A 16,590-nucleotide genomic window follows, 5' to 3' on the forward strand; every position below is an offset into this window, starting at 1 on the left:
CACCAGGGATGTCTTTTAGCAGAATGCCCTCGATTCACTTTGGTCAGAAACAAAGTCAGTGGAAAAAAAAAAAAAAAATCCCAGCCAGCCCTTGGGCCCTGATGGGAGAGGTTAAAGTGCACATCTTTCTCTATCATGTTTGCTGGGAACAGACATTCCGTGATTAGCTCGGGTGGTCCCCCTTATTTCCGGGAACACTTGATATGAACACAAGGACACGGCCAACATGGTGGGTGCTTGACAGACTGTCGGTGATGCTGCAGAGCGTGTCTGCAGTGACATGCCCTAAATCCCCACGTCCCCGGAACTGTTGTTATTGTGTTAATGTGTGGCATTTATCAGAGTAACAAACATCTCATTCGGTGATGGAGGCCCCCCCAGGGAGCATGCAGTCTGCCTGCTCGGGTTCCCCAGCACCAGGGCCGGTGCCTGTCTGCCCTTCCCAGGGACTCCCTGCGCCAGGGAGGCTGAGGTGGGCTGGGCTGGCAGCTGGGGACCTGGTGGCCCTGCTCACCTTCTCCTCCACCCATGTGGAGGAGAGCTGGTGGGGGCCACAGATGGTGATGTGTGTGCAGAGTACAGAGGCGGTTTCTCCGGAAGCCCCGGCCTCTTCCCGAGGCTGCTCAGGGCTTCTCCTTGAGTCTAGCTGGAGTCTAGGCCTCTCTCCTTGTCTAGAATTTTTGTTTTGTTTTGTTTTTTGCAAGTTTCAACTATCCCAGCTCTCCTTGTTTGTAGACATTATGGAAGAAGTCATTTCCATTCCTCTTCTTTGTGAAAGAATAAGAACTTCACAAATAAGGCTCGAGGTCAGTGCCACGTCCCCCGTCCCGTCCACTTGAGGGCCAGCCGCGCAGTCCCGAGAGGCGGCCGTGGTGCCCCGCTTCTCCACGGCCGGAGCCCACAGTGTGCCTGTGGCAGACGCCTCTGCCGGCATGGTGCGGTCACGGGGAGGCCCCAGCCCAGGCCTCCCACCCTTACAGGCCCGAGACCATGACTCGGAAGGAGGGTGGCACGTGTCTGTGGCGGGGGCTGGCGGTGGGGCTGACACAGGGGCTGACACAGCTGGCGTCCACGCCTCCGATGGACGGGAGGTAGGCGTGGTGGAGGATGGGGAGCTGGAGGGACAGCCGGCGCTGGATGCTGGAGGGGAAGAGAGGAGGGGTGTTAGTGAAGGCTGCCTGGCTGCTCTCCAGAAAGTTCTCTGGACTCACTTTGGCTAATAAAAGCTGGGGACAGGAGTCTGAATCCAAGAACTGTCGTCTAGCCATTCAGCCATCGAGGGGGTATTTAGTGAAAACCTGTGTGTCCCTCTGTTGCTCTGGGAATAACCGGGGATAACTGGGGACACTCGAAGGAGGAGGGAGATGCAGTCCTCCTGAGCCTCTGGGCCAGGGTTCCGTGGTCACAGGGCAGTGTTACTAGAGTGACCTCCTACCTCCCTTCTAAGGGCTCTCTCAGATCTCTTTGCAGGAGACTCCTCTTCCCTTCTTCCTTGAAGCCCCAGGACTCCTTTGTAAATATCCAAGAAAGAAGCCAAGAAGAGCAGGCGGTGGGCTGAGTCTGGGAGGGCTAGCATGCCACCCTGGGAGGGGCGCCAAGGAAGAGGGAGCTGCCCTCTGGCCCCTGGGCAGGGCCACACCCTTAGTCTTCATCCTTGGCAAGGCTGCTTTTGGGGAATGTGCCCAGGTGACCGTCCTCCTGCTCTGCTCAGCTGCATTTTTGTGCAGTTCTCCATCCACCCATGTGGCAAACTGCATTCCCTGAGGGAGGGGACTGGTTCTAATGCCTCCTTGTCTCCCCAGTGCCTGGCCACTCAGGAGCATACAAACCAAACCAAACCAGATCTTAACAAAAACTCAACAAAGGACGAATTGCCAGTCCTATGGTGAAGAGGGGAGTTTACCCTAAGTTGCTCAGCAGACCTGGGGAAGCCGGGACCCTTGCTGCTTCGATGGTCCACATGGCTTGCGGCAGAGGCCATTGATTCATGGGGCTAGCTCATCCCAGAAGGGCGTGCTCCACAGTTTATTGAGGACATGGTGGGTTCTGAGATGGCTGGGTACAGATGAAGTGCTGCCCTTACTCCTCAAGGACCTGCTGCCCAGAAAGACTTCCCAAGAGACACAGGTGTGCAGGGGAGGAGAGCGCTGGAGAGTCCCTTTTGAAAGGCAGGTTGAGTGAGGGGACCGTCAGCCACGATCCATTCCTTAGGGCAAGATGGTGCTGGCAGATTCCAGGGAGAAAGGGGAGCTGAAGAATAAACCTGGGCCTGGGAGAAGGGTGCTCTGTCCATGTACCAGGGCAAGGCCATCTGCCGAGGCAAGGGGGGTGAGTAGCTCATGGCCGTGAGTGTTCAACACTTCCTTGCTGAGAACCGACTCAATGCTGGAACCTGTGCTCAGTCCCGGGGGCTAATGGACTCACCTTGACCTCAAGGTGCTTACACTCCAGTTGAGGCAACGGAAGGGGAAACTGCTGACAAACACTGGCAACTGCTCTGGCCTGGAGCTGGCCAGTCTTGGAGCTAAGGGGGTGGAGAGGCCCACTCCTTGGAGTTGGAGACTCGGCTGCTTTGGCTGGCTCCACTTGTTATTTCCCATGGCCAAGTTTCAGAGTGTACGTGTCTAACCCCTGCTTCCAATTTAGTAGAATTTGGAAAGAACTAAAATTGCCAGTGGGAACGTAGTTAGCTGAGGTGTTTTGGGGTGTTGCCTTAGACATCGCCTTCCCGTAACACCCCCCCTAAAATGACACTCCTTAACCCCCTTTCTTGCTTTATTTTTCTTCAAATCACTTATTATTTAACATAATATGCTTTTTTTATGTGGTGTTGGGATTGAACCCAGGGTCTTATGCACACTAGACAAGTGTTCCACCCCTGAGCTTCTTCCTCGGCCCTCATGCCCTGTGTTTCTGTAAAGTTGTTATCCTGCCAGGCAGAATGGAAGCTCTAGAAGATATGGAAACTGTGGAAGGGAGGGATTTTTAAAAATTTTCTTCATTGCTGTGTCCCCATTGCCTATGCCTGATGCATAATAAACAGGTTTCAGTAAATCTTGAAGTAAATGTATTTAGTGAGGGTACATTTTACACTTAACAAAGGCATCGGGCTAAGGGGAGAACATAAGGTTTGATGTTGGATAGGCCTGAGTTCAAATCCTACCTCCTGTGCTTAGCCACTGGGTGAGCTTGGACAAATCACCTCCCTCCCCTCTTTGGAGATTAGTTTCTCATCTATAAAAAACAGCATTGTGGGCTGGGGCTGTGGCCCAGTGGTTGAGCGCTTGCCTAACATGTATGAATTACTGGGTTCAGTTCTCACACCACATATAAATAAATAAAATCAAGGTCTATCAACAACTAAAAAAATACTTAAAAACAAAAAGAGCATTATAATTTGACCTGTGTTATAGAATAGATGTGGAACTCAAATAATATCATGGGTATGAAAAACTGTGCCACAGCCACATCAATGTTTATAGCAGCACAATTCACAATAGCTAGAATGTGGAACCAACCTACGTGCCCTTCAATAGATGAATGGATTAAAAAATGTGGCATTTATACACAATGGAATATTACTCAGCACTAAAAAATAACAAGATCATGGCATTTTGCAGGGAAATGGATGGCATTAGAGCAGATTATGCTAAGTGAAGTTAGCCAATCCCTAAAAAACAAATGCCGAATGTCTTCTCTGATATAAGGGGGGGGGTGACTCAAAATGGGATAGGGAAGAAGAGCATGAGAAGAAGACTACCACTAAATAGGGAAGAGAGGTGGGAGGGAAAAAGAGAGAGAAGGGGAGTTGTACGGAAGATGGAAGGAGGCCCTCATCGTTATACAGAATACACGTATGATATTGTGATGAGAAAAAGAAAAAAAAGTGTGTCACATTAGATTGGATAGAGAGAAATGATGGGAGGGGAGGGGAGGAGTAGGGGGGATAGGAAGGGCAGCAGAATAGAATAGACATTATGATTGCTGTATGTATATAGGTGACTCTATGATCAGTGTGATTCTGCAATCTGTACAATTAGAAAAATGAGAAATTATACCCCAATGATTTAAATGTATGAATTGCCAAGATCATTGTAATGTCATGTGTAGCTAATAAAAAAATAAAATAAAAAAAAGAAAAACTGTGCCAATCATAAACAGATGTACAGGGGAAACACATTCTCCCTATAATTCTCAAGGAGAAGGTACTCACTGTTCTGGGGAGTTGATATCTTCTATGGGATCTTTGCATGTTCGGGAGGATTCTGTTGGGTTCCACTGTAGCTGGGGATTTTGATCGAGGTGATTTTTTAAAATGGTCTTTCCCCCATCTGAATGCAAAACAACAATATCACAACAAGTTCCATTAAGTCAGTTTACAAATCAGCAATGCAACCTTTAGGATGCTGCCCAACGAATGTAAAAAAGATCTCCCTCACTCGGCCGCATCTGGACCAGGGTTTGTGCAGTACCACCACTCACCCGGGGAGGGCAACAGCGTGTGGCCCGCCTCTACTCTCTTTTTCTCCAAGAAAAATGGGGGAAATTAAGTTGACTGATATAGACAACATAACTTGGAATTGAGGCTCTGATATTAAGACTGATTCATTGACACATAGGGATGTCATGACATCCATATAATATACAAAAAAATCCTTGTATATTTTTATAATTTTATATTATATATTTTTTCCCAGTTTTAGCAAAGATCAAAAAGATTAATAGTGAACTGCTAGTGGGAGTATAAATTGACCTAACCTCTTGGGGGCACTGTCAACGTGTATCAAACATCATAAAAATGCAAGCCTTTTACTCAGAATGTCTACTTCTGGGAATTATCTTAGAGAAACAATCAAGGATATGGGAAAAGATATTCAACTAAGCATCATTTATATCAAAATGCTGGAACTAATCTGAATTTGTCCAGTAATAATGGATTATTTGAGTAAGCTCTGGAGCCTCCATTCAAAGGAGTATTGTGTAGCCACAAACCAGGTTGATGTGACCTTCTCTACCCTCTCTGGACTTCAGAACCATCTGTAGTGATTTAAAGAAATATGAAAACCAGCCCCATCCAAGAGATTTGGATCCACTCGGTGGGGACAAGTGCATCAGGGTTTTGTTTGTGTTGTGGTGGACAACCTTGTGTACAGGTCACTCTGCCCTCAAGTGAGCCACCCATCCTCATTACTCGTGGATTTTGTCTTTACAAACTTATCCACTCGTCAAGATTTACCTGTAACCCCCCATCAATGCCTGCCATGATTTTGTGGTAATTTGCTGATGAGCACAGTATCTAGAATTTTGAGTTGCCTGATGCTCACGTTCCCGGCTGAGGCAATGTTCTGCCTTTTTGTTCAGCTCTCTTACTATAAATAAGTATCTTTTTTGAGGTTTATTTAGTGATACATTTTCTACATTTTTGTTTTTGCAATACTGGGGTTAAATGAGGGGTGCTGCAAATGCTAGGCAAGGACTCTAACACTGAGCTACAGCTCCAACCCCTTGAGCCTTTTTTAAATCATATTTTGAGACAGGGTCTCGCTAAGTTGCCCAGGAAGGCCTTGAACTTGGGATCCTCCTGCCTCAGCCTCTGAGAGGCTAGCTTACTGAGATTACAGGTGTGCACCACCAAGCTAGGCTCCTTTCTCACATTTTTGTACTGTTGGTGATTTTGCTGTTTAAAATGGCCTCCAATGTAATGCTGAAGTGCTGTCTACGGTTCCTAAGTACTGTGATGTGCCTTATGGAGAAAATCCATGTATTAGGTAAGGTTCCAGCAGGCATGAGTGCTGTTAGCCATGAGGCCAATGCTAATGAATCAAATATATATATATATATATATATATATATATATATATATATATATATAGAGAGAGAGAGAGAGAGAGAGAGAGAGAGAGAGAGAGAGAGAGTGCACGCTGGGTGACCTGGCACACACATGTAATCCCCAGCAACTTGGGAGGCCGAGGCAGGAGGATGGTAAGTTCAAGGCTATCCTCAGCAACTTAGTGAGGTCCTAAGCAACTTAGTGAAACCCTGTTTTAAAATAAAAAATAAAGGACTAGAGAATATATATTAAATGAGTTTTTTTGGGGGGCAGTACTGGGATTGATCACATCCCCAGCCCTATTTTGTATTTGATTTAGAGACAGCGTCTCACTGAGTTGCTTAGCGCCTTGCTTTTGCTGAGGCTGGCATTGAACTTGTGATCCTCCTGCCTCAGCCTCCAGAACCCCTGGAATTACAGACATGTGCCACTGTGCCTGACTTAGATGAGATTTTTTTTAAAACAGAAACATGCATAAGTCAAAGTAAGGTATTGATTAATTGAATGAGTTTTATTTCCTCTGAGACTGCTCTTTTGTTTATTTTCATTTGGATTATTGGTCTTTTTCTTATTAGTATATTATGTATGTTTTGTTTATAATTTCTTCTTATATATAAGTACATGAGTGTTAAAATTTTATTTGGCTTTGTTTATTGTTTGATTTTTTGAAAACATAAATGATTTTCACTGTGAAAATTAGTTTTGTTTTTGAAATTTTATTTATTTACATTTTTTAATTAATTTATTTATTTTGAGATGGAGTCCCACTATGTCACCAAGGCTGGTTTCCAGATTGTGTGCTCAAGGATCCTCCTGCTTCAGGCTCCTGAGTAGCTGGGACAACAGGTGCATGCCACCACCCCTGGCTGAAATCAAATTTATTATCCTCTCCTTTTGTGTTTCTGTTGTGTATCAAACTGAGGAAGGCCTTTCCCTGAAGTTATCTTTAAAAACTCTCCTTTCTTTCAGGATTTTCATGGTTTTGCTTTTAAATTTTTTTTTTAATTATCAATGGGCCTTTATTATTTATTTACATGAGAGGATCGAACCCAATGCCTCACATGTGCTAGGCAAGCTCTCTACCACTGAGCCACAAACCCAGTCCATGGCTTTTCTTTTTATATTTAAATATTTTAATCTATCTGGAGTTAAGTTTCATGTAAAGTATGAGGCAAAGAGCTACCTTTATTCTTTTCCAGATAGTTACCTATTGATCACATGAAATTAACTGAATAATTCACTTTTCCCCCACTAATTTGAAATGCTCATTTTTACAAGATACTAAAATTTTTAGGGGTAATTTTTATTCTTTTAATTTCTCTATAAAACATTTTTGCAATCAACATCTTATGTAATAATAATTTTATAATATTACTTCTCTCTCCCCCTCCAGTATAGGGGACTGAACCCAGGGGTGCTCTACCACTGGCCAACATACCCTTTTTATTTTGAGACAGGGTCTTGCTAAGTTGCTCAGGCTGGCCTTGAACTCGTGAATCTTCTGCAGTAGCCTCCTGAGTAGCTGAAATTTCAGGTGTGAACCACCACACCTGGTTATAATATTACGTCTATAACAAGCATACTTATAAGAATACTATAAGAATAAAAAAACCAAAAAAACTTTTTATCAATTTAAAAATAAATTTGTAATAAATTAGAGAATCTATGGTAATGACAAAAATCTAAACAATAAAAAAGTTATAAAATTCAATGTAAAATGAACCCTTTTTGCCCACCCTCCGAAATACCATTCCTTTTTTTGGTCAGTACTGGGGATTGAACTCAGGGGCACTCGACTACTGAGCCACATCCCCAGCCCTGTTTTGTATGTTATTTAGGGTCAGGGCCTCACTTAGTTGCTTAGCACCTCACTGTTGCTGAGGCTGGCTTTGAACTAGCAATCTTCCTGCCTCAGTCTCGAAGCCACTAGGATTACAGGCATGCATCACTACGCTGGCCCAATAACATTCCTTTCTACACAGGTGAATGCTGTTAACAATTTTGGCTGGGCACTGTGGCGCATGCCTGTAATCCCAGTGGCTCAGGAGGCTGAGGCAGGAGGATGATGAGTTCAAAGACAGTTTTAGCAATGGGGAGGTGCTAAACAACTCAGTGAGACCCTGTCTCTAAATAAAATACAAAATAGGGCTGGGGATGTGGCTCAGTGGCTAAGTGCCCAAGTTCAATCCCTGGTATCAAAACAACAACAACAAAAAGCCAAAAAAAACAAAACAATTTGGTATTTATTTTTCTAGGCTTTTATTTTCTGCACTGGGTATTGAACTCAGGGCTTTGTGAATTCTAGGTAAGTGCTCCACCATTGAGCTATACTCCCAGCTCTCTCCCTATGCTGTCAAAAAATATCCATATTCTTTCTCTCTCTGTCTCTGTCTCTCCCTCTCTCTCCCACTTGCCCTCTTTCCCTTTCCCCCTGTTGTATTTGTCTGTATGATGCTGGCATTTAAAAAATATCTTTATTTTTATGTGGTGCTGGGGAATGAACCCAGGGTCTCATATGTGTGAGGCAAGCACTCTACCACTGAGCTACAACTCCAGACCCTGATGCTAGCTTTTTTCACTTGGAGATTTTTTCCATATCTGTACAAATAAATAGACCCACTTCACTTTTTAATGGATATATAATGTGCCATGTTTGGCTGGATGATAATGAATGAAACACTTCAAACGATAAGCATTTAAGTTAATTACAGAATTTCTCACTTACAGATAATGTGATGAGTATCCTCGTGCATGCTTCTTTGCCCACCTGGACATATTTCCAAGGGGCACCTCCTGCTATGGAACTGCTAGGTTAGGAAGCTTAACAGTTAACACTTGGAGAGTGCCAGCCTGATTTCCAAACATCACAGGAGAACAGGAAAATGCCCACTTTCTATCCACACAGATAATCTTTTGTTTGTGTGTGTGCTTAGGATCGAGCTCGGGGCTTCATGCATGCTAGGCAAACATTCCACCACTGAGCTGCACCTCCAGCCCCACACCCAGTCAACTTTTAAACTGAGAGGTGGGCAAAAAGTGGTCTGTGAGCTGGGTGTGCTGGTGCATGCCTATAATAGCAGTAACATAGGAGGCCGAGGCAGGAGGATCTCAAGTTTAAGGCCAGCCTCAGCAATTTAATGAGACCTGTCTCAAAAAAAGAAAAGAAAAGAAAAAGGACTGTGGATATAGCTCAGTGGTAAAGCACTCCTACATTCACACACAAGAGTGTGTTGTGGCTCACACTCACAAGTGATTGGTGAGGTTGGAAATCAGAGCCTACCTTACTGATTATTCTTTTCTTGTATACTCATGAGACATATTTGAAAGCATGAAACGTTGTTCAGAGAAGTAAACGTAACTGTTTGCTGGGAACAAAAGGGAAAACACCAGCTCCCTGGGAGCACTTGCATACATGCAGACCTGGCACTGGAGGGACGGGAACAGAAGCCCACATCCAGCCTGCGGGGCTCAGAGCAGACACTGAATTGTGGCCAGGAGACAGGCTGCAGGTGCTCCAGCTGAGTGTGTGTGACTTCAGACCCGTCCCTTGCCATTGTGGAGGAAGATGGCTGGCTGGCGTCTGAAACCCCAGTTGTCCAGTGCGGGTCCCGCCTCCTCTTACCTGTGCTCTCCGTGAAGTTCCCAAGGTTGAGGATGTCGTTGAGCTCTTGGTAGTGGTTCTGTTTAATGTATGTGGTCTTTTCTGGTGTGTCCTGCAGCTGCATGGTGACCTCCTCCAAGTCTTTGTCCAGCTGGAAGACAGTACTCCAACTCAGTCACTGTCCTCCCTCTCTCCCTGCGCAGCCCAGGGAGCTAGCCAGGAAGTGGGCTGGACCTCTGCATCTGGTGAAGAGGTGCAGGATTCTGCTGCTCTTGCTCAAGGAGAACCTAAGACCCGATGGACCTGGGCTTGAACCTTGATGGAGGAGCTGAGCAAGCCCAGGAGGCAGGGCAGAAAGAGGGAAGCTCAGATGTGGAGTTGACAGTCCTGGGGCAAATCTACGCTGTCCATCACTGGCTCTGTACTGGTTTAAGAGTCTCAATTTCTTTATCAGCAGTATGGGGCAACCTTTGTACCTACCTCATGGGGTGTTGTGGAGATTAAATGGGAACGTGTAGAAAGTTTAGCCAGTCAGTCCAGTGCCTGGCACTGAATAAGGCTGATCTGTTACCATAGTACTATTACTATAAACAGTATTATTGGTATCTAACAGCACCCTCAGTGTGGAGAACAGATACACAGGGTGAACAGCTGTGAGCCTCACACTGTTATGGAGGCTCAGGCTAGCAGGGCTTATCCAGAGAAGCTGATCAGGATTGGTCCCTGTCATGTCTGGGTTACATAAAAATCAGGTGCAGGTCCTGGGGCAACTCAGCCCACAGAAGCCGGGAAGGTGTGTGTTGGAGGGGGCAGTGGTAGATTGAGTGGGTGGCTGGCATCAGGTACAGTATTAGGGAAGGGACCTTATAAACTGAGGTGCTGTTGTGATTCAGGAGCATGGTCACTGTTTAATACATTTTCACGTGCAGATGGAGATACCCGTCCCCCTTGTTTGTGTGTGACTCACATGGCAGGGCCAGGATCTAAGGCTGGGAGGAAAAGGAGGCCAGATGTGATCCAATTCCAGGGGGAAATCCCTACATTTTAGGGCTTTTAACAGTGGCTTGGTTTTCCCAGAGTGCGCAGACTCTTCACTGGAGGGTGTGAGCAGAAGTGCAATGTCAAGGCCCGGAGATATTAATCAGAGAGAGGTCAGATGCTGACCCAGAATCAGCAGTGAGGGACAGAAAGCTTTCCTGCTCTGACTGGGGCTGGTGTGGGGCTGCAGTGATTTCAGGGTACTCTTTATGGCAGGCTACTGTAAGTCCCCCAAGGAGCTGCTGGATCAACCAAGTAAAAATACAGTTAAATTTGAATTTCAGATAACAAAAGGTCTTTTTTTTTCCTAGTGTTAAGTATATCCCTAACGTTGTATGAGATATACTCATCTGAAAATTTGATTGGTCATTTATCTGAAATTCAAATTTAACGGAGCATCCTGTTTCTAACCTGGCACTTCTTCCCTGCAACTGTCCAGCAAAAGGCAACATTTCCCAGCCTCCTCTGTGACTAGAAGTCGTGCACTTCCAATCTAACAGGAGCAGAACCAATGTGTGCAATTTTGATGTCACTTGCTTAAAAGGCAATGGCTTGCCTTTTAATGGACTTCCTGTTACTCCCATTGCTGAGACTGAGATGAGGACTTGCCTTCTGCCCAGCTTTACTTGGAGAGTGTCAGGAAACCAGAGAAGAGGAACCTGGTCCAGCAATGACCTTGGGGAACCAAGTTGCCCAATAGGGACCTCTCTCCCCAAGACCCTGGGTGGGAGAGAAGTAAACATGTTTCCTTTGGCAGCCTGCATACCAGACTGTGGGCCTAGTTGGACCCCTGGCCTTATGGAAGGGAAGCTGATTTCCCTCACTGATATAGCAAGTCCAGAATCTGGGGTTTGCTTTGGGCACAAAGGAATCTGGTTATGACTTCTCTGGAATATTCCAGAACCAGATAAGACCCCCCTCAGGACAAGGGTGAGAACTGCAGCCGCAATGCCTCCCTCCAGAAAAGCCTCTGCTCCCTTCCTCTTCTCTTGCTGTGTATGATGGGGTTCTAGGGGTGGCCGGCTGGGTGGCTCACAGATCTCTTGTGAATTGCTTTCTTTCTGAGGATGTCTTGAATGCCCCAATCCAGTCTGGCATTGCTGGACTCCAAGAGTCTGGGCTGGGTGGGCAGTAGGCTCTTGTCAGTTAGATCTGACAACTGCCCCTATCTGATGGGTGGCAGCCTGGTGCCCACAGCCCTGGGGGCAGCAGAGGGCTGTGCTGCAGGTGCGCGGGCTGGGAGGGTCTGCAGGAGCCTGAGGAGAGGGGACTCAGGGAGGCCTGTGGTACCTCGGTGATCTTCATCCGCAGGCGGTGGTTTTCCGACTGCAGGCCCTCCAGGCGGGACGTGCTTGCTTGGTTCACGCTGGTGACCGAGGTGGATGTTTTGGAGTCTTCTTTTCTCTGGTTCTGAGTGAACTGGAATCTCCTGTTCTGAGTTGCTGCATCTGGGTTTGTTCTCAGAGTGATGAGCTGAAGGGACAGCGGAGGACTTGAAGAGAGAAGACTGCTTCCTTCCTCCCAGCCCCTCTGCCCCCCTCCCAGCATCTCGTGTCCTGGAGGCTGTCAGGGCCCAGGAAGGACACAGGCTGGGAGCCAGGAGCCCTGGGCTCAGGCCCACTTCTGTCCCTTGCTTGGGTGTGATTTGGGGCAGGCTCCTTCCTGGCCAGAAGTTGGTCTCCTGGCCCTGATTCTACCAGTGTCCCCAACATCAGGTGGGGCCACCCAGAGCCCCTCAGAACTGCTCTAGCTGAGCCTTGCTCTACCTCGGGCCTTGCTCCTGGGGAAGATGACACTAGGAGGGGACAGTTGTGAAGACAAAGGATGGAGGAAAGTGAAGCCTCTGCTTATGAGAACCCTCCTAAGTTTTGCTGATAGGCTGGTAAATAGCTTTGTCATTGGAAAAGGCATTTTAAATGTTTTAGCATCTTAAAAATATATTTATTATCTTAAAGTTTCTGCAGGTCAGGAGTTTGGGCAAGGCTTGGCTGTACTGAAGAATTATTATTATTTTTAAAATATAAGACAAAAAGTTGCCACTAGACTGGGATCTTACCCGTTTATTCTAGAAATACCTCCGGTTTGTAGCAGGGCCTGGGCTCAGCACTAGAAAGGGGCTGAGTGAGCCAGGGCTTCTGTCCCTCAGGACCTCACAGGCCAGGGCAGGGGGCGGGGCTGAGGAAGGACTTCTCCAGGCCAGGAGGTCTGAAGGCCCTAGTGCCCACCAGGTGGAGGGGCGGGGGAGGGAAACCTCCAGTGGAAAACAGGACATATGCAGATGCAGGAGGCTCGGGCACTTAGGGGAGGGGCAGCTTGGTTCATAAATGGGGTTCTTTGGAGGGCAGCTAGAGGAGCCCTGAGAGTCCTACAAGCCAGCCCAACATCGGAACTTGGTTATGGAGCCAGGAGGGCAAAGAAGGTTATTGGGGGTGACAGCAGAATGCCACTCCTGGAGCCATGCTCAGAGAACCATCTAGCGTCTTTCTCAGGACGGAGAGTGTCAGATTGCTGGCCAGGAAGTTGGGGCACCAGCCTGGTGCTTGGGAAGCAGAGGAGGAAGAGGGCGCATGCGCTGGAGCTCCTGCGGATCGGCCCCTGGGAGAAACAGGCCTGGGAATGCGGGTGTCCAGAGGGTGGAGGCTCCTGGCAGCCCTTTCCCTAGTGGACCCAGGCTCCTCTTCTGTGCCCCATATCCGCCCTCCCTCCCTAAGTCCACAACTCCTTCCCGACTGCTTCCTGCCTTCTCCTTCACCCTGAGACCACTAAGGTGGCTTCCCTCTCTCCACAGGCCCCACACAGGGTGTCCTCAGAGGTCAAGGCCTCTGGCTCTCCCTCCTGCTACACGATGATTGTGAAAAGTATCTCTTCACAATGTCCTGAGGGCCGGCCTTTCAGATAAATGGAAAATATAAGTGTGTACTCCAAATGGTCTTTCCTTTGGACCAAGTGATGCTGCTCCTAAGTGTGGGAGTCCAACCTCGCATGTGACTGAGTTAACTCCCCCGCTGGGTGATGTGGCGTCAGGCACCCATGCTGCTAGACTACCCCGCTCTCCTAGGATTTGAGTGACTTGTGTCTTCCTGCCTGGGCTTGTCTTGCTACAGCCCCATGGGGGGAGCTATGCTCACCTGTTCCTTTGTAATATAACCCCTTGCCCTGTTTAGGATAGAATGTTCCATGGAAGTGCCTTGTGTGTGTCTCCTTCTCTTACTGTGCCCTTGGGTGTGGCCTACCTAATGTCAGTCAACCTGCTGACAGTGGACATCATGAAGACAGACTCAGCCCCATGAACCTGACCCCTTGCCTCATTTGAATAGCTTCTCCTCAATAAAAGGGGTCAGCGCGTGCTCTCTCTCTCCTCTTTCTCTTCCTGCGGACCCTTAAGGTCAGAGGAGCCGTCACAGCGACCCCAAAGAAAAAGGCATTTGTGTCTCTTGTGTGGTTATTTTGTGCAGCCCAGTTAGCCCAGTTCAACTGGAGTGATCCCTGAGCCTTTTAGTCACGAGAACAGAAACCGGCACCTAAGATTGCATCTTAGGGAATAACTGGAAACAAGAAAAGTGTTATGTAGAAAAACTGTGCACCTGTAATATTAAAAAAGTCTGCAAGCAACTGCAACGCTCACCAGGAAGGGAGCAAGTGGACATGTTGGTGATGGACCTTCCTCTCAATGAGGCTCTCAAACGTGAGGAAATATGGACAAAAAGTTCAGCGGAAGAGGCAGATTATGAAGTAAAATGTGTGCTCTAGTTACAATCAAATCTTACAAAGCATCATCTTCCAGCCTTTGGAAATCAGAAAGACCAGCAGGCAACGTCAAAAACAGTGACAGTGAAAAGCATCCAAGAAAATGTTAAGCTTTATTAATTTTAAGGTGACAGGACTATGGGAGATTTCTGAAAATCTAGCTCCTCTCTGCATTTTCGAAGCTTTCTATAATGTGAGTTGTCGCTGCTACAATTTGGGGATGTTTGGGGGTGTTCCCCAAGGCTCATGTGTTGGAAGCTTGGTTCTCAATGTGGCAGTGGTGAGATGGTGGGACCTTAAAGAGGTGAGGCCTACTTGGGAGGTCCGTAGGTCATTGGGGGCATGTCCTCAGGAGAGTTAAATGTAGTTATCATGGAACTGAGTTAGTTCTTAGGAGAGCAAATTGTTTTTAGAGTAAGCCCAACCCCTGAACTGCTCTCTGGCTTTGTCTTGAGATGTGTTCTTTTCCTCCCCTGTGTCCTCCTTGCTGCTGTGACACCATCTGCTATGAGATCCTCACTGGCGTATAGCCAGCACTGGTGCCATGCCCTCTAATCTCCAGAACTCTGAACTCCAAAAACCTCTTATATTTATGAAGTTAACCAGCCTCAGTTATCTCATTATAGTAATAGAAAATGGACTAAAACAGTCATCATCATAAAAAGAGCATGTGCAAAACCTTAGAAAGTGGAGAAAGCCCAGCAATGGAATAATAGGCCAGGGGCCTGGTACCTTTGGCACAAACACCAGGCAGAGGGTGATGGTGCTGCAGAAAATGATGACCAGAGCCACAATGCAGAACTGCACGTTGGGCTGGTCCCGGGTCAGGAAGGACACAGCGGCCCCAATGATGCACATGATGCCCACGTTGTAGACACTCATCCCGATGTACTTGCTGTCATTGAGTGCAGGGATGCTGACGTTGCGGGTCTCCCAAGCTAAGAAACAACCGAACAACTGAAATGGTGAACAGAAAGGGAAGATGGTCATTACCAAGTGACAGCACACACTCGCTGCCCCAAGAAACTGCCAAATGGGGGGCTGCTCAGGAAGGAGGGGTTGCAGAGAGGAACGCTGGGGGGCCTTGCTACCAGGCATGTCTTTTGGATGAGACCATCTGTCTCCACCCATGGCCCGGGTTGCGTCCCACTGAGGAAATCTAGACTGAGGTATGTGACAAGTACCTGGTTCTCCTTCACTTCCATGACTGGTTCATTTCACAGACCCATCAGTGGGAAGGGACTCCAGGAATGATCGCGACCAACTCCTCCCACTCTCTAGAGAACACTGAGGCCCAGATAGGAAGAGGGGACTTGCCCAAGGCAACACAGAAAGATGGTGGCAAAAGTGGGTGTCTCTCCAGGAGTTCAATCTAGTCCTTTTTCTATTAAACTGGGCATATACCTTGGAGGTGGGGACTGGGATTACATCCCAACATACAGAGCCATGCAGAATGGAGACTACATTTCCCAACTTCCCTGGAAGCTCGGTGTGGCATATAACTGGGTTCTGGACAATGTTCCATAAGGGGAAATGTGCATGAGTTTTGAGATGTGTCTTTTAAAGGGAAAGGGTGTTGAATCTGCTCCTTAAAAGTTGGAGTGGAAAGTGATGCATGGAGCTTCAGCAGCTGTCTTAGACCATGTTGTGGAAGCTGTGTGATGAGGACATGTGGGTAACAAGATGCAAGTAGCCCTTGGCCAGCCCCCAATGGCTTACTCTCCTTTCCCAGAGAGGAAAATTACGTCTTTCTCTAACTACTATTAATTTTTTTTTCACTTGCAGTTCTTTTCCTGACCAATATATCTCCCTACAGAACTGGACAGGGTAGAGACCAAAGTTGAGGTTTGAGCCTTCATGGGAGGCCCAAGAGGAGGTGGGCTCAGGGGAGGTGTGAGAGGGTTTCCGCTTGGGTGCAGCCTCCTTCTCAGCAAGGCCCTCTTGCCTTGGGTACCAGCCCTGTAGCTCCAGGCATGGAGAGCTGAAAGATCCACTTATCACTGCCCCGAGGACCAGCTTATAAGGCAGCATAACTCGTTTGGCAGGAGAGAGCAGGACGTGGAGCCAGAGACCTGGACTGGACTCTGCAATCCGCTGGCTGTGTGACTTGGGGCAAGTCAGTCCCCATCTCAGAGCCTCACTTTCCACATCTGTGAGATGGGAACATTCCTAAAACTCAGAGTTCTCACAGGGTTTCTGCTCAGCTGAGAGAAGACGGCAGGGGAGCACGTTGCCGATGGAGACGTCCTGCACCAAGGAAGTCAGAAGCTACTTAGTCATAGATATTCTTGCACACACCATGGTGGCTTTCCTCTCCCTGTCCTTTATTCCTTTATCTTTTCCTCTAAATGTGTTATCTTTCAGGCTGGTTTCT

General features: G+C 47.4%; 1 protein-coding gene across 1 annotated transcript in view; it reads right to left on the reverse strand.

The window, feature by feature from the left end:
• Positions 1-974: 974 nt before the first annotated feature.
• The window catches only part of Gabbr2 (gamma-aminobutyric acid type B receptor subunit 2), a 351,347-nt gene continuing 335,731 nt past the window's right edge, over positions 975-16,590 (reverse strand). Inside the window, exons 15-19 of the mRNA XM_027931027.2 lie at positions 14,949-15,173; positions 11,760-11,942; positions 9,453-9,582; positions 4,214-4,331; positions 975-1,140 (exon numbers count right to left, since the gene is read on the reverse strand). Of these exons, the coding sequence (XP_027786828.1) occupies positions 975-1,140; positions 4,214-4,331; positions 9,453-9,582; positions 11,760-11,942; positions 14,949-15,173 (822 nt within the window). The remainder of the gene's footprint in view (positions 1,141-4,213; positions 4,332-9,452; positions 9,583-11,759; positions 11,943-14,948; positions 15,174-16,590) is intronic.

This window comes from Marmota flaviventris, chromosome 13 (assembly GCF_047511675.1).
Source record: "Marmota flaviventris isolate mMarFla1 chromosome 13, mMarFla1.hap1, whole genome shotgun sequence".
Taxonomy (NCBI): domain Eukaryota; kingdom Metazoa; phylum Chordata; class Mammalia; order Rodentia; family Sciuridae; genus Marmota; species Marmota flaviventris.